Source organism: Panonychus citri, unplaced genomic scaffold (genome assembly GCF_014898815.1).
Source record: "Panonychus citri isolate SS breed McGregor unplaced genomic scaffold, ASM1489881v1 Contig00136, whole genome shotgun sequence".
Taxonomy (NCBI): domain Eukaryota; kingdom Metazoa; phylum Arthropoda; class Arachnida; order Trombidiformes; family Tetranychidae; genus Panonychus; species Panonychus citri.
The window spans coordinates 1,127,097-1,145,836 of NW_026515541.1; the positions used below are offsets into that span (position 1 = coordinate 1,127,097).

Genomic DNA, 18,740 nt, shown 5'->3' on the forward strand with positions numbered 1-18,740 from the left:
ACAATTTTGAGGAAACAAAAAAAACTATTATCAAACTACTGATCTATTAGTTAATTTTATTGGTCAAACTGTTATATCAATTATTAATAGATGAAAGCTAATTGACTCAATTGATTTTCACATTTATTGTAACACGTCTTTAACTGTGATTAGTTAATTGTGAATCCATGATGATCTTTAATGATAATATTTCAATATCATGAGAATACATGGTTTTCTGTTAATCCTGAAACATGATGATGATAAGGAAAAGGCTGATGATTGAATGCATTATATTATCATCAGTTAACATCAACATGATGATAATTATTATTAGTTTGTAACATTATCATTAATTGTAAACAAACATGTGAGAAAACAAAGTTTTCAGCTCTCATAGAGACTGAACAAAAAGTACAATTTCCAGTTAATAGGAAGTGAAAAGTTTTCTTCTTGACTCTTTCATCATCATCATCATCTCCCTCTTTTCCAACTCCTTCTCATCCTTTTCTCTCTCTCTCTCAGCATCTTTTTTCATCTAAAAAAGTTACTCTCTTTTCATTATTGAACCAGATAAATGTTGATCAACATTCAATTTTGTCCACTTCCGGAAAGTAGTTACAAAATTAGTTACCTGATTAAATTAACTCGGACCAATTGATGATGACAAGAAAGATGACCAATAGGATGACGGAGAAACATATTCCATTTCCAGACTGATGATCACTCTGTTCTCTCTCAATCATCATCATCATGCTCACTCATCATCATATTCATCTCCACCTTCATTTGATACCAATATCTTTTTTTTTATATTATCATAATTAATATTATTAATATTATGCTCTTAATCTTGTTAATCCCTCCCTCGATTCTGAAACCACTATGAAAACAATTTTCTCCACCGCCATCACTTGATGTGTTTATTTCATGTTTCTCCCTCATCTCATCTGAATCGATTGAATTTCGTTGTAAAAACTTTACCTTTACCATACATACGATGTTGAATCTTATTCTGTATTTAAATTAGATTATCTCTCTCATCTTCTCAGATCACTTTTCCCTGTTTACCTTTATCTCCATACCCTCAACCCTTTCCTACTCCTTCATACAAATTACATTAAGCCAAATGTTGACATCTCCCTACCTATTACTCACTCTCCCTCTCCATCTCCCTCCCTCTTTCTTTCTCTCTCTCACTTACCTGAAAAAATCTTTTCAATTGTGATATAAAAAATAAACTCTATTTCCAACCAAAAGAAACTAATCTAATCGTTCAATCAACACAATCAATTGAACAGGTAACCAAACAACAAACACCAAGGAACAAAAAAAAACCTGAAAGAAAACAAGAAGCAAAAAAAAATGATTACGAAAACATGATTATCACTCGTATGAACATGATACTAGTCAGAATCATAATTATTTTCACCCTCCTTAAAGTTGATTCACCAAGCAAGTGAGGGCGAGGCTTAAGGCCAAGATTGACGGGCACGGCGGGTCTTACACAGGTACTAAGTGTATGATCATCTTATGAGAAGATGGGAAAACATAGGAGATGAAAAAAAGAAGCCAAGAAGAGAGAGAGAGAGAGAAAAAAAGATGAACTATTTGCCTGGGAGGCAAGAATTTCAACCTTTTCTATGAATTTCAAGTTTCTCATTGAAATGATCATCATCTTATCATCTTGATACTCTCATCTTGTCGGAATTTCATCATCAACTCTGCTAATTATTTAACATCATCTTAAGCCTTTCAAACCAATTAAAAGGTCAATATATTACAATCTTTTGCCGCTTTCAGTCAAAATTTCATTGTAATTTCATCTTCATCCTCATCTTCATCCTCATCACCCTCTATCATCAATGATTATGGTGATGATGATTATACGTTAATAGTGAACACGAATCACAATGAGTCAATAACAACGGTTGCACTTAAATCATCATCATCATCATCTTGTCTTCATGTTCCGACTCTTATTCCGGGTCAAACATGATGATGATCAACACTCATGATAAGGTCATTAATCTGTGATGATTAAGGGACTCGATGAATTTAAATAAATTAGACAATCAACAATCAGTGAGAGTGAATTAATCAATTGTTGTTGTTGCTTTTGATTTAATTCACGTTTTAACAATTTGCAAGAGTTTGTTTGTTTTTAACAATTTGTTTGAATTTTTCATAATCAACAAACAATTTAAAAAAAACACAATGGAAATGTTTATATTTAAAACAATTAACTAAACAATCATGACTTTTTATAATGATTAACTTGATTGTTTTAATAATCAAATGAATTAACTAATCATGATAATATTAATAGTAAAGATGATCATCTTTTTTTTTTAATATTAATTAACTAATTTCTTTACTAATTAACTTGTATTTGTATTAATATTTGCTAATTATAAATGATAATTAACAAATGATTAAGATTAACGTTAATTAAATATCATTTTAATTGTTGCTGTTTTAAATTTGATTTGATTGAATTGTTTTTCCGCAAGTTGCAAGTTGATTGATTAATTTAATTAAATTGTCAATGTTTTCGGTTAATCAGTTAATTGTTTCTGATTGAACAATTTAAATATATTATTATTTATAATCCGATAAGTTAATTGTAATACAATGTGAACAGTTAAAGTTAAATCAATAATTAAGTGATTAAAATTGTGACAAAAGGGAAACATTGAAAGTTAATTGTTGAGAAATTGTTAATTGTGTAATCAAATATATATTATCGTTATTATATAAATAATTAATTAATTGAAATTCATCAATAATTAGATGATGATAATAATAATAATCAAAATTGTATATTAAAATTATATATGAAAAAAAGTCGATGTTGAAAAAAATTATTACAATTGTTTGAATTAAATTGTGAACAATTAAGGTTTTCAGGTTAATATATTTATCGTTGTAAATTGCAAATTAATTGTAATCAAATTGATTGATTTTTGAGGGGAAAATTTAATTGTTGGCTTATTCTTATTATTATCGTAGTTGAGGTTTACTTGTTTTACTTTCGGTAACGTTTAATTGTTACTCTTTAATTGTTTTGGTGATTTATCACAATTTCCTCATTGATTTAGATTCTGATTTATTACCGTTGGTTAAAAGCGATGATGTCGGCGGTGGTAAGGGTGGGACTATGGGCATTCCTTTGCTTCCCAGGCTGTTCCGTTGTTTTGAGCTTCGTTTGATACTTGCCGTTTTTGGGGCATTTTTGGACTCTAAACTTGAGTGACCATTGACATTGAGATTGGCCATTGAGGTGGACAACGAGTTGACCATTTCACCGGAACTTCCTCTTTGACGTCCAGAGGTTTCTCGATATTCAATGAAACTATCCCTTGGTCCATCGTAATGACCATTATGATGATGGTGTTGTTGTTGTTGGTGATGGTTCGATCTGTCAAAGTGACCTGATGAATGAGCGGACGATCTTTCCCTTTCTCGATCACCGAAAGCGGAAGATGATCCTCTTCTAGAATCATGGTGATGAATTGAATGACGAACGGAAGATGAATGATGTGAAGAAGATGAATGTTGATGATGATGATTAAGATGATTTTGGTGATGATGAGAATGATGATTATCGTGAAGATGATCTTCATCTCCTCTTTCACCGCCCGATGAACCTGATCCACCAGCTGAACCATTTATTGGTCTACCAACCGGAATTGAATCATCGATTGCAAGATTTGCCAAACTGTTTGACCTCGATCGATGCTCTTGTCGAATTGAATAGGAAAAGGCTCGTTCATTAAGGTGACCTTTTCTCTTGTATAAACCCACCGCTGAAGGTGATGAATCTCTTTCAGTTTCATCTTCCCCAGTGGTTCCACCACCGCCACCACTTCCTCCATTGTGTCCACCGTTAATCCCACTGCTACCTCCCAAAACTGATCGACTAACACCATTGATCCGATCTTTGCTTCGGTACTTTTCCCGCCTTGGTGTAGTTCCATATGTGACCGGATAGGAGACATAATGAGACTCGGTGGGTTGATGGTGAGGGTGAACTGAATGCTGGTGACCTCCGCCGTGATAATTGCTTAAGGGTGTTAACGGTCTCATGGGGGGAATGTAAATGGGCTCATCACCGGGACCAGTGAACATTATTGGATATTCACCGGGCGGTGGAGGGCCAACAACACCACCACCCGAGGGATGACCTCGCCTTAAACGTGTTCTCACTGAATATGCTGTTGATCCTGGTGGAGGTGGAGGTTGTTGTCCACCTGAGGGTGGGATTGGTAAAGGTCCATAAATTGTATTATGATGATGAGGATGATGGTGGTGGGAGGAAGGTGGTGGTGGTAATTGATGTTGATGATGGTGTGGATGATGAATTAGATGATGATGATGACCAGATCCCTGGGGTGATATTTGTGGCACTTGAACAAAATTTACTGGAACCGGAAAAGGACCTGGACCTGGTCCAATGAGTAGACTACTTCCGTTTAGAAGCATTTTTGATTTAGATTTTTTCTTCTTCTTTTTCAATGAATGTTTCAATATCTTATCAGCGTGTGGATGGTCATTCAGAGCGATCGGCATTCCAAATGGTGGTGGATGATTACTGGTCATCATGGCTGGATGAGGGTGAGGACCTCCATGGGGCGGTGGTCCCATGTGAATGATCATTGGACGAGGTTTACCGATCATTCCTGGTCTCATGGTGTTTATTGGACCCTCACGAATATAATGTCCACTTGAAAGTGGAGGTGGACCACCGGGTGGCCAAGTTATCTTGTAATTATCTTCATCAGGTGATTGACTAACCGTTGAACCTGCACCAATTTCAGAAGGTGCTTGATGATGGTGTTGATGGTGATGACCATTGGTACCATGATGATGTGGAGGTGGAGGAGGTGGTGGTAAATCATCAAGGAGATCACGAGATTGAGAGTCATTCCAATTACCATCGGCTTTATCAACTGTATCTAAAGCGGAAATGGATCGTGATCTTTTCGTTGTCATATGGCTTCCATTGGTACCTCCACCGCCACTGCCCACACCGGAGCCAATGTGCGAATAAGGATTTTCCTCGATTTGTTTGGCATACATTGAATCGGCATAAGCATGGAAACAACAACGAACCAGCGCATTAGCGGCAGGTTCCCGTTTACAAATGAACGCGTGACACTCTAACACTTTAATACCAGTGGTACGACGTAAGATACAAGCAAACAAAGGCGGGTGACCGTTATCGGCACCTCTTAGAAAGGGACTATCAAGGGGAAGAAATTTGGCCACTTTATCATAACTTTTATCTCCATCACCATTGGTCAAGGTGGTTGGGGAATTGTTCACATGATTAACACCATTGGTTCCGTTTGATTGATGGCCTGAAGTTGGATTAAGTACTGATGAAGATCCTGATGAATGTTGTTGTTGTTGTTGTTGTTGCTGTGTTGAATTTGATGTAACTGATACTCCATTGGGTGATGACGTTGTATTATTATTACCACTACCGCTTGTACTCATATTGGTACTATTATTTTGACCTGAAATCGATGGTATAACAACATATCGAACCGCAGCACAGTAATGTAGAGATTCAATGGGAAAAAATCGTTTCATCTCACGTCCGGAATCGTCGACGTTTTCAATTAAAATTCCGTTTGACCAAACACTTATCCAAGAATCAATTCCAGCGGAACCATAATCGACAAGTCCACTTTCAGGGTAAAGGTCACGCAAAGGCTCCTGGATACCTTGAAGTCCGTCCTTCGTTGCATGTGGTACCGATGAGCCCAAATACATGACACGGCATCGGCAAATTGGTGTAGTCCCATCATTTGGACAACGATCTTTACCCATGATGACAATAGACGAATGATTTACAATTCGATAATCAAATTAACACTAATAATAACAATTCTCGAGACGATGAAAAGAATATAAGAAAACAAAAAGTTCTAATAAATTTGAGTTCGACACTTATGATGATTACGATTTCCTGGAGAAAAAAAAATAGAGGTCACAAAGGAAAAGTGAAAAATATTAGTTAAGGTCAACTGGTCAAGTTAATTATCATGATCGTCACAAGCAGAAACACACCAATCAATCAATCAATCAATCAATTAATTGTGTATATAATCAGATTAGTGATTATGATGATCCAGGAAAAATGAAACGAAACAAATAATAATCAATATCTCCTAATTGATTAAGCAAATTGTTGTTACCCAAATCAATTGATAATCAAAACTTACACTACGATTTTGATTAATACACATACACAATTGATTAGGTTGATCAACAGGTTGATTGTGATGATGATTAACAATCAAAATGATCAGAAATTAATGATTACTTACAACTGAAAAATTGAACACACAAAATGGTGACTTGTTGATAGTTTAATCAGTTTGTAAACATTTCCAGGTCATTTGATGGTGACCATTACAATCAACAATTGAAACCATTGTTAATAACAATGATATAGAAAGTATAATAATTATAACAACAATTTAAACAATTAACAAATGATGACATGAAAATATTATCAACAAGAGGAAGAAGATGAAGAGGAAAAAAAAAGAAAACAAAACAAATGAAAAAACAACAAACGGAAAAAAATCTCGAGTCAATTTGATGATGAAAGAAAAAGACAAATTAACTGTTCTACTTCCTCTTCCTATGAGTTAATTAACAAAGACAATTAAGATAAAGGCACATCTATGGTGATGATTAAGACGAAAATTAGTTAATTCAACAATTAGAAGTAAATGTTTTCCAAAGTCTCTAATTGACACTAAACTTATTAGTCTCAATAACTTTTGCCGAGTTGGCTACTTTTCCTAAAGAACTTCATCTCTCTCTCTCTCTCTCTCTCTCTCACCTTGTCTTCCTCTTTCTCTCTCTCTCTCTCTCTCTTACCTGTTCAAAATCCCTCCCTTCATCTTCCTACCTAGTGATGGTTCCTCTTTCTCTCTTTCTTTCTTCTCTTTCTCCTCTTTCCCCAAATGCCAAAAACAAGAGGAACTAGTAACTTGTTTTCTTCTCTTTCTTTTCTTTCTTTCGGTTATCTTGTCTGTCTTTTTTTACTCTATCGAATAAGTTTCTTCTCTGTCTAATTTTCTACTTCTTTAAGGTGGAAATATAAATGGCCTGAAGGCGGAGGAAGTCAAAAATTCTTACGGACAGACACATACTTATCTTCATGTTCCTTCAACTTTTTTCTCTACCTCATCATCATCTCTTTCTCTCTTTCTTTTTCACCGTAACTCTTTCTTTATCATTGCATTTTTTTCTTCTTCTTCATCTTCTTCATCTTCTTCGTCTCTTTCTTTCTTTCTTTCTCTAAAATGTTATGTTGTCTTGCGGCCATTTCATGGAACCCGTTTGAGCCCTTCGTTAGAACCTAAATCAATCGATGATGGCCTCCGGTCTATAACCTCCTGTTGTGCTGATTCCTTGCGATTGATTCTTCATCTTATCGTAAAAATGATGAGCATCATGAAGGAAGGTACTTGATGATGGTGATGATGATGATGAGAATATTAAGAGAAATTGGAAGAAACGAAAAGAAAAAAGAAATTCTGATTTATTCTGATTCTCTTTTACAAGAGAAAGAAAAAATATTCTTCAAGAAATTAGATTTTTTTTTCTTTATTTTCTTTTTGTCGTCAATCTAATCATTCTCATTGTCATCGTCAGCACAATTATTTTTAATTCTCATCATCATGGAAACAATTATCTTCATCAATTGATTTTCCTTGTTTCAGAAAAGATGAAATTTAATTTAGAGCAATATTTTCACTCTAATGTCTCTTTTGCATTACAATCAATTCTAATTGTTATTGTTTCTCGAAATTTTCTCTCTCTTTCTTTTCCACTAATTTATTAATTACTTAACCACCCAACCCAAAATCAAAGTTAATAATACTAATCATTATTGATAAGATAATAAACATTATTATCAACAATTTAACTACAGTTATTCAGATTTACCAACATGATAAGACCTGAATCGTGAAACAATCAAGGTCAATCTATTTTCTTTACCTTCAGCTACTGAAAGTAACTTTGACTCACCTTTTTTTTTTAAAAAAAATTGACTTAATTATATTCAATTGATTAAATTAGTTGGTTAATTGTGAAAAAATCGTTTCGTTAGACTAATTTTAAAATTTGCGCTAATTTTGTTCCTCCAATCAAAATGCTCAATTTTAACCGCGAGTTTCAAAATTACCATACCAACGATTAATTAATTAATTTTTTTAAATTACTTTTGGTAAATTGATTGTTTACATTTACAGCAATTAACTTTTTCATTGCAAATTTATAATTAGCTAATGATTTAACATCTCATTCAGGATTTAAAGACTAATTTTTAAATCAATAACATTTCTTTTATTCTGATCTAATTGTTAATGATTAAGTGTAACAATTAAGGTGAAAATGACCTTTAATTGTAACAATTATGGTGAATTTTTTCAATTTGATTGTGAAAATTAATTCAATTTAGAATCAAGTTTATTATTAACTTGGTTTTATTTTGATTTTTCTTTTGCTTCTTAAATCAAATGATTTAGTAAATTGTTGATCAACAATTAATTTATTGATAATCAGACTGAACATGAACTTGGCCCAATAATCTAAATTTTAATTCTGATTGATTTTATTGTGACCATTTACAATTAAATTGAATAGAGAGAAGGAGAGAGAAAGAAAATTAAACTTAATCAACTAATTTATCTACAATTAACATAAAATTAATCAAAAAAACTTTCGTTTAATTATCAGAAACAAAACAAAATTGGAAGTGAAAAATTAATTAGAATCACAATCAAGTTTAATTTACTTGAAATAAATTAAAACTAAAAACTAAATTAACACCAAAAATTAGGTAACAATTAAGTCATCAAGTAAATTAAATGATTCAACATCACAATTAGTGAACTTTGATTGTGATAATTAACCATTGAAAGAATTGAATTTCAAAATTAACTGAAAAGATTGAAACAATTAACTAAATTTTCATATTAAACTGCTAGAAATCTTAGTTGTTAATCAATTTGATTGGAAACAATTTAATGAAAATAATATCAAGTGTTGGTGTGAATTCACATAAATAACAATTAACTTTTGTTTCCAAATTTTTCCAACAACAATTAAATTCAGACAATTAACCAATCAAGTTAAATGCGAACATTGAAAATCAACTAATAATACAAATAATCAATAAATTATAATTTAGAGAGAGAGAGAAAAATTCAAACAATCAATCAATCAAATCCGGTTAAATTGTCTGGTTAAGATTGACCAGTTAACAATTTGAACTAAATTAACTAAATCATGATCATTGAATCATGTTGACCGTTCATTTACAACTGTAAATTGTTCATCATGATTAAAAACACTCAACAATTATAATAATGATAAGAGTTAACAGTTATTAATATTATAATAATTGTGAAAAAAATAGTAATCAGTCAACATTAACAATCAGTTGATTGTAAACAATTTAAAAATTTGTAAACATTTAAAATTGTTTACTCTTGAAAAACAAAACATGTTCAAACTTTAATTACTTTAAGTAATCTAATTGTATAAGTATATATTTTATATAAATCGTAGCTAAATTGTTTTGAATATAAATTGTTATCATTAGGATGATGATTATGATTAATAATTTAGTTATTTATTTGTTTCCAAAAAAAAATGTTGACCCAACTTTTTATTATTACTTGTTTACCTTGATTGTCCCTCCTCCTTAATTGTGATGCCAACTAAATTAAATATTGACCCCAAAAAAAGGACTACTGACCTTTAGGGATTTTCATTGATATTGATAATTTGATTTTCAACAATTGATTAACATAACTAATCATTTATTCAAATAATTTAATTTCAACGTAATTAATTATTCATTTGGATTAATTTTTTCTCTCTCTCTCTCTCTTTTTTTCCAACCCAAATTCATTTAAATTCAATAGTCAATTTAAATTATTCTAAACTCACATTGATTTCTTAATTACAATGGAAAAGTTGAGAAAAAAAATCGAAACAAACTTCTAAATTCCAATCAACTAATTGTTACCACGAAAATTGATCAAATCGAAAAACTTTTTTTTTTCTTCTTTTCCAATTTGATTTCAATTCTCTTTCTCATTTAAAACCCTCCATGAACTTTTAAGTAAATCCTTCATGCCAATTAATACAATCCAAGTATAAATCCACTCCAATCAAATGATAATCAAATTAACTAAAATTCAATTTTAATTAATTAACGAAAAATTCCCGGCGAGCAAACTGCCATCTAGCGAGATTAATACGAACTAAATTCGATTTGATTTTTCTCTTCCATTTGTATCGGAAAGAAACTCAGTTAATCAAATTGTTGGTTTACTTTTTCTCAATAATTAAAGAGAATCAAACCTGCAATCAATTTAGATTTTGAAGTGGATTAAAAAAATGCGAATTAACTTTGAAAATGGAAATGAACCAACAATTAAATTCGTAGCTATGTAACTATCGCCATCTCTTGGATTACGTAAGAGATGAAAAAGAACATTTTTTTATTCTTTTGTAGGTGGCGTTGGGGGGTAAGAGAATTAATCTGTTTCTCTTTCATTTTGTTCTGAGATTTTGATGAGAAAAGTGATTAGATATTTTTCTGTGTTGGTTGTTTTTTTAATATTTTCTCTCTCTTTTTCTCTCTCATATGGTTAATGGTTTCTTCTCCCAATTGATCATCACCTCTTTTTATCATCAAACAATTAAAATTGATCCATTGTTGTATAAGTGTAGTAATTTTCTCCCCCAGTGTTTCCAATTGGAATCAAGTATTAATGTGATTAGAAAGAGAAAAAAAAAATTTTTTCTTCTCATTGAATTTTGTTTGAATCTTTCATTGTGTCTGTGTTGAGTGTCCAACATAAGTGACTTTCTTCTGACAGAGAGTTGGTCATTTTTCTCCTTCTTCTAGCTTTTAATTGTTCCACAAAAATGGAGAAAAGAACAAATCAAAACGAGACTATGTTTCTCTTTTTTCTTCATTGATATCATTTGAATGGTGTATTTTAGTTAATATTAAACATTGGAATCAACAATCACCACAACAACAAGGAGAGACAACAACAACAATAACAATAGAGAATCACCTCAATCTAGATAAATACTTAATCAACGAATACAAGTAAGTTACGAAGAGAAAAAAGAACAAATTATCAGAAGAAAAATACCTTGAGAATTGAGAGAGAACAAAAAAAATCAGCTTGTTACTTTTACCATCTTGTTTTTTTTCAACAGAATTGATGAGATAACATTTTTAGAGAGAAAGTAATCATTTCTACTTTCACTCTTATTCTCTCTCTCTCTCTACACCTAAATCATCATCTTCGCCATCGTCATCTCGTCATTATCATTGAAAATTGTCATCAGTTATCAAGACAATAACGATAATCCAATCAAAATGAATATTAGTTTTGATTATTAACCAATTGACATTTGTTTCCTATTGTGTAATTTTGGATCCATATTTTTATTGGTAAAAGGGGAGTTTGAGTGTCTTTCGTTAATTGTGTTCCTTACCATCATTCAAATATTAGTGTAGTTAAACCGTTAATCCAATACCAATTAGATTGATCTCACAAATTGTGATCAATTTAAATTATATTCACAATTTTGCTTTGGGTATTAAATCTCTAAGCCTAAAAGGGTAGAGAGAGAGAGAGAGAGAGAAAGAAAGAGAGAGAGAGAGAAAAGTGTATTTGTCTCAAATGTGATCGAAATTAATTTTTTTCTCTCCTTATAATTATTCTCTCAATAGAATTTCAATCTTTCTTCTCAATCTCATGGATTTATGTTAAAGGAAATAATATAATCTCATTCTCTCTTTTATTTCTATCTCGTTCTCTTTCAGCATAAATATTTTCCAGAATATATATTACATTCAGGAACCTTTGGTGTAATCTGTTAATCTCCATGGTGAATAAAATGGTTCCTTATTGTGATTAGATTCTATGGATTGGTTTCAATTTTCTATGTAAATTCCAGTGTGGTTTTAATCATTTTGTGTGTAATTTGTTTGTTTTATAGACCATTATTGGATTAATAATAATATTATTACACCTCAACAATCAACTTAATCCAGTTTATGTGTTAAAAATCACCACCATCACCAACAACAACAACAATATTAATAAGAAATGGATAAGATGAAAAGAGGAGGATTCTTTCGGGGTATGTTAGACAATTGGAGATACTCATCATCATCATTAGGATCACAATCAGGATCAACTCATCATTCATCTCGTGATGACTCTAAATCAACCTCCAAATCTGATTCTCCATTAGCTGATTATGAGGATAATTTAAAATCGGAACATTTTCTCCTTAGTGAGGTAAGAAAATCAATCAATTTAATATAAATACAAAAATAATCCATATTAACCCAACTATCAAACATATAATACAACAAACAAACCAACAAATATCATATAATTTATATACACTCATTAGAGACACATTTATATTAATATTAAATTGTTTGATTAATATGGTTGATTAGATTGGACCAGCTGTTTACAGGTTGTTTATTTGAGTGTGTGTTTATATCTCCAATTACTAATTGTAATAGTAAATGTAATCCGAGTTGCAATTGCAAATTAAATCAGAGTAATGGTTATTGATTGTTGCAAATTATAATTATCCACTATTATTATTGTCAACCAAAGTTAATGTTATTTTGGTCAACCAAATGGTAACTCCAATTGTCATTCAATTATAAACCATATAATTAAAGTATATACACACACACTCTGTATATACTTTTTAGTTTATCTATTTATCCGAATATAATTAAATCAATTTCAATTGTTTCTCCTCATATTACCACCTAAATTGATTTGTAATTATGTCTATTTGTTTCCAATTCATTTGATTTAATTATGATTTTCTTTTTTCTTTATTAATTATCTTCTAGATTGTACGACATGGTTTTCCTCATAATCCAACTTGCGTTGCCTTTGATCCTATTCAACGGCTAATTGCCATCGGTACTCGTAATGGTTGTTTAAGAATAATTGGTCGACCAGGAGTTGATATAAATGTTCAACATATTGGACAATTTGCTGTTATCCAGATAATTTTTCTAGTTAATGAGGGTAATTTGATTACTCTTTGTGCCGATGATTCAATTCACTTGTGGTCAATTAAAACGAAAACCCCATCGATAGTTAATATTCTTAAATTTCAAAAAGAACGGATCACCTATGCCCATTTACCCTATTCCTCGAAATGGTTATACGTTGGCACGGAAAGAGGAAATGTACATATTGTTAACATAGATTCTTTTCAATTATCTGGTTATGTTATTAACTGGAATAAAGCAATTGAATTATCTCGAAAAACTCATCCTGGATCCGTGATACACCTTTCCGACTGCCCAATTGATCCAAGTAAATTGTTGATCGGCTATGAATCTGGAACTATTGTTCTTTGGGATTTACGTTCAAAATCAGCTGATTCTCGGGTTAATTATACTGAACCATTGAGAAGTATTTCCTGGCACAATGAGGGACGTCAATATCTTTGCAGTCACACTGATGGTTCGATAACAACTTGGAATGTTAGAGCACCTCGACCCGTTTCGGTGACACTGCCTCATGCCAAGCAAGTTACCAAAGAATTGAAACCTGAACCATGTCGACCAATTTATAAGGTTGAATGGAAAACCGTTAGAGATGCTGATTCATTTATCATTTTCTCCGGTGGATTACCATTTAGTTCCTTGGCGGATGTTAAATCCTCAACAAATGTACCAACAGCATCCGCATCAACCCCACCAGTAACAACCACCTCATCCACAGCCAATAGTAGAGAAAATATTCTAATATCAGCATCTTCTGGTTCAACCTCATCTGATTCTGGATCTGAGTCACGAATTAAAGTAGAATCAAATAAATCATCTGATTCAATGACCAGTGGTACTCAAAGTCTTACAGTTATTCATGGTAAGACAACTACAGTCCTTGAAATGGAGCATAATATTGTCGATTTTATTACTCTATCAACGGGAACATGTCCCGCTGAACCAAGTGATCCCTATGCTATCCTAGTTCTCCTCTCAAATGATCTGGTCGTTGTTGACCTTACCAGTCCAGGTTACCCGTGTTTCCGTAATCCATATACAATGGATCTTCATGAGTCACCCATAACCTTTTGCGCTTATTTCGCTGATTGCCCAACGGACCTGATACCCGCCTTTTATTCAGTTGGTTTTAAAACAAACCCAAAAAGACCAGGAATCTCAGAAAAAGAATGGCCAATTAACGGTGGCGAATGGGGAACAGCAACACCAAGTTACCCGGAAATAATAATTACAGGGTGAGTAATGAATATTTAACATAAAATATAACCATTGGGTTCATCCTAAACAATAATAATATTATTACCAAGAATAATATTATAAATAACATACAAACCCAAACCTCAATATTCATTTTACCTATTCATTCATTCATTCATTTCAATCCTCATCATTTGTTCATCCTTGTGGATAAAAAAAACATGACCAACTCACTCGGAAAATAACAATAATGACAGCAAATTGACATTGTTACGATCATCATCATTTCGAAAACTATTATTAAAGTCATAATACTATTACAACTTATTATAATAATGAATAACAATGATATTGCAATAGGAAACAAAAGGCAAACTCTACTTTTTTCACTAGAACCAGATATGTATCACTAATTATGTTTAGATAGATATTATTAGATAAATTCAGTGATGATAATAGAGAGGGAATATATTGAGGTGATGGAGAATGGAGGTATTCATATGGTTACACAAATTCTCATGTAGAATTTCTCTTTCTCTCTCTCTCTCTCTCTCTCTTATAGGCATGCTGATGGAACCGTTAAATTCTGGGATACATCTTCAGGTAAAAAAGAATCTGAACAAATTATGATAATTTGTTTATTCTCATCTTGTTTTGCTTTTTTCTTTTACAGTTAATTTGCACATTCTTTATAAAATGAAAACTTCCAAATTGTTCCAGAAACCCAGAAATCGACCCAATGAAAATTCATCAGCAAATGAATCAACCGAATCACCTGATGATCCATTTGCAATCGATCAGATCAAATTTTGTCCTGAAAGTCGTTTACTTTGTGTGGCTGGGGCAAGTTCCCATATTATGATTTTTAAATTCAATAAACAAGAGGCTCATTCAGATACACCGGTAAACTTATAATTTAACTTTATTCACTACAACAATAAGTGAATTTTTTTGTTTGTTAATTAAATTCAATTTTATTTCCATATATTATTAGGTTATTGAAGTGATAATGAATTATGAATCGTCTAACGCTCATGATGAATCTGGTGATCCTGAAACTACTCAAGGAATCGGTGGATTACTCCGACCTCAAGGATCTGGTGACGATGGTAACTCAACTAGAAATACATTCTATCCCTTACTGGTCAGGTCAGGTCAGCACAAACGAGTCCCCGGATTTCAACCAGAATTGGTGTGCCTTACCCCATGGATCGACGATAACACTCCTCCCTTTAAAATAACCTCTCTTGCTGTTAACTCTTCCTACTCTCTGTAAGTTGTACATTTATCACAACCCTTTCCTATCTTATTTTTCACCTAATCAACAATATTATTAATTATTTCTCAACAGAATCGCTTATGGTAGTGAAAATGGTTTAATAATTGTGGATTTAATTCAGAAATCTTTGGTTTTAAACATTGCCACAGCGGATCTTTATGGTAAGTGAATAATTTACTTGAATCTCTCTTGACATTTCATTAAATAGTATCCCAATAACAATAATAGTAGTTAAAATAATAGTAATTGTTAGTTGAGTTGGTCTAATGTTAAAGTCCATTGAATTTGATTGAAAGGATGATACTTGAACTATTGTCCAATTTTATTTTTCCAATTGTAATAACTTTGATTATTTATCATTAATTGACGTGAATAAAAAGTTCACTCGAGTAAATAATATGATGTTAATGAAAATTTGATTATATTCATTGGGTATTCAGCGCAATGTGACTCGAAGATGCGTTAACAGTAAACAATCATTGACCATCATGAAATCAATGAAATGAAACAAATGAGTTGCAATCAACTGGCAATCAATTGTAATCATCAATGTATTAACCTTGATATTATGAGATAAGATGACAACCTGATATTTTTACTTTCTCTTGATACATTATTATTTTTCCCATGAGCTAACCCAGTGAACTTGATTGAACATTTATTTCAGTCAATCATATTTATCATGATGAAATAAGTTACATTTACCAATCAAAATTATCTGATTTACCTTGACATGTCCTTTCACTTTCTTACCTCTAACCCATGTGGACATTAGTATCTTCTTATATCAAAGATTAAAGTTACTACTATTCACTAGATTAACTTTCATCATTTATAATCAACTTTTAAACATTGATTAATTTTCCAACTTGCTACATGTAATAGTTAAACTAATTGCTAAACTTTTCGTATCAATCAAAAATTAAATTTAATTAACCCGCAAGGTAATCAACGTTGAATCATTGAATTAATTTCCATGTAAACAAATTCTGTTCTATTTACCTCTTTTTCTCCTCCTCCTCTTTTTCCTTCACAATCTCTCTCTATCTGAATTTCATTCACATTCTATTCTCACTCATTCTCACACATGGTACATTAGCTAAATACGTTGGATTAAGTTGAAATAGCAATCAGATTGATTATCTATTATGCATTCCCTGTACCCGAAATTGCAACAAAGTAACAACTTTTTTTCTGGTTCTCTCAACCCAATCCAATCAACTCCCACTTTAATCTCTCTCTCTCTCTCTTTCTCTCTCATTTCTCACCCACTCTTATCGATGAAAATACTTATCGTATCATCAATTGTATAAACAATAGAAAACTTTTTATCAGGTTTTAATATTAATGATTCTTATTAAAATTTCATGTAAACTTCAGACATCTTCAGATTGTTAACCAGATTTCCAAACCTCATGGTACCTTATAAGTTCCTGATAAACTAAAATTTATTAATCAACAATTTTTTGCATGTTAAACATTGTATTGGTATGATTTATTATCATACCAAAGGTTTAATATGTTATTTTATCATACAACAATTTGAAATTGATTTCATTCACCCTTAGGGTATGTTAGTTACACTAGATCCAGATTTTTTTGCCTCTTTCTCTCTTTCTCTCTCGATGCACCAGAATAAAATCAACCAAGAGTAAAATCTTTGTAATTCATTTAACAAGATTGATTATCTTTAATTGAGAACAATTTAGTTTTAACTATTTAATTGAGAGCTGCAAAATCAATGCAAATCAATCAATACTTACAGTTTTTAAAATGTTTTCACCTTAATGGTTTATTGATTTTGATACAAATTCAGGCTCGAATTCAACTTTCATCCAAAAAAATTATCCAAATAGATTAATCAAAAACTACTATTAGTTAATAGCATTGAATTGTCATAATCGATGAAATAATTTTCCATTACAATTAATAACAAACATGTTATTAGTTGTAACACAAAGATGATTTGTATCAAGTATTCACCATTAACCATTATAATCACTATTGCATCTAAATCATTGTTATTATTACAATTATGCTACATTTTGTTTTCCATCATATTAATGATGACCATAGATTTTCAGTCTAATAAGTTATTAATCTGGTACAAGGTAAACACACACAACAGAAACATCATTTACCTGAAATGATTAGGGATGAGAGAGGAAAAGGAAAACAAAATAACAGAAGAAAACAAAATAAACCTAAAGGCTAAGTATATTTTTCCATGTACATTGATGCTGATGTTCCTGAGTTTTATCCCTGTGACCAGAACTAATGATGCGTTTTAAATAGTCTACACCGTCACCACTACCAACAACAACAACAACAACATACTCTCATGAATTCACCCTACCAGAGGCTGAAATAGAAAGGAAAAAAGAAAGTAAAACTCATTGTAAGAACATTAATGCATCAAGAATCTTCTTAGATACTTTTTTACTCATTCAATCGATTTTCAGTTTCTATCATCATCATTTTCCAGAATCTCAATGATTCTTTATATTTTCTATCCTATTCCTATGAGTCTTTCGCTTTTTCCTATTGTTTTACCTTTACTCTCACTACCTCTGTCTCTCTCTTTTGATTTCCACTATCCATTTGGACCTCACCTTGGCATATACATGTACATGTATACGAACTCACCCCATGCACCTAAAAATTTTCCAATTTAACTTGATTCTTTTGAAACTGGAAGCTCAAATTTTCCCTTGAAAAAGCTTAACTTCAATTCATAATTCAACAAAAGCCTCATGGTTATAAACTTTTCTTGGCTCATTTAAAACACAAAATAAACTCACTCGCTTCCTCTATCATCATCTTTATCCATATCCTCATCGTTACTCTCTCTCTCTCCTCACTTGATATAATCACTGTTTAAATAAATTACCTTGAGATTATTAGTAACAACTAAACTATATTTTCAAGTTGATGAAAAAAAAAAACTTGTTCTATGTGATTTATTTCCATTGGTTTAGTTTATCATGAAAATTCACTCCCTGAAAAATATTCTACAGGAAAAAATTTCCTTCTAACAAAAATCATAATCATTTTACCTTCATTTTAATTGATTGGCACTTTCAAAGCCTTAACATGATTACATTAAATCGTTACCACTCAGATCTGAAGATTTCATCATCTTTTTCACTCATGTTTTGATAATTC

The 18,740-nt window shown here is 31.6% G+C and overlaps 2 protein-coding genes across 2 annotated transcripts in view; one reads left to right on the forward strand and one right to left on the reverse strand.

Moving 5' to 3' along the window:
* Nucleotides 1–2,594: 2,594 nt before the first annotated feature.
* Nucleotides 2,595–6,789, reverse strand: LOC128392380 (uncharacterized). Its single transcript, XM_053352398.1, has 2 exons — nucleotides 6,318–6,789; nucleotides 2,595–5,956 (listed from the first exon to the last, which is right to left on the reverse strand). The coding sequence occupies exon 2, from the start codon at nucleotides 5,815–5,817 to the stop codon at nucleotides 3,058–3,060; it is 2,760 nt and encodes a 919-aa protein (XP_053208373.1). The 5' UTR covers nucleotides 5,818–5,956; nucleotides 6,318–6,789; the 3' UTR covers nucleotides 2,595–3,057.
* Nucleotides 6,790–10,579: 3,790 nt separating this feature from the next.
* The window catches only part of LOC128392516 (syntaxin-binding protein 5-like), a 40,745-nt gene continuing 32,584 nt past the window's right edge, over nucleotides 10,580–18,740 (forward strand). The window contains exons 1-7 of the mRNA XM_053352543.1: nucleotides 10,580–11,143; nucleotides 11,870–12,350; nucleotides 12,932–14,334; nucleotides 14,859–14,899; nucleotides 14,970–15,199; nucleotides 15,291–15,568; nucleotides 15,648–15,736. Coding sequence (XP_053208518.1) covers nucleotides 12,156–12,350; nucleotides 12,932–14,334; nucleotides 14,859–14,899; nucleotides 14,970–15,199; nucleotides 15,291–15,568; nucleotides 15,648–15,736 — 2,236 coding nt within the window. The 5' untranslated portion in view covers nucleotides 10,580–11,143; nucleotides 11,870–12,155. The remainder of the gene's footprint in view (nucleotides 11,144–11,869; nucleotides 12,351–12,931; nucleotides 14,335–14,858; nucleotides 14,900–14,969; nucleotides 15,200–15,290; nucleotides 15,569–15,647; nucleotides 15,737–18,740) is intronic.

Bases quoted from the DNA above. Each gene is read 5' to 3' on its own strand.
- LOC128392380 (XM_053352398.1), bottom strand. From the start codon at position 5,817: ATGGGTAAAGATCGTTGTCCAAATGATGGGACTACACCAATTTGCCGA.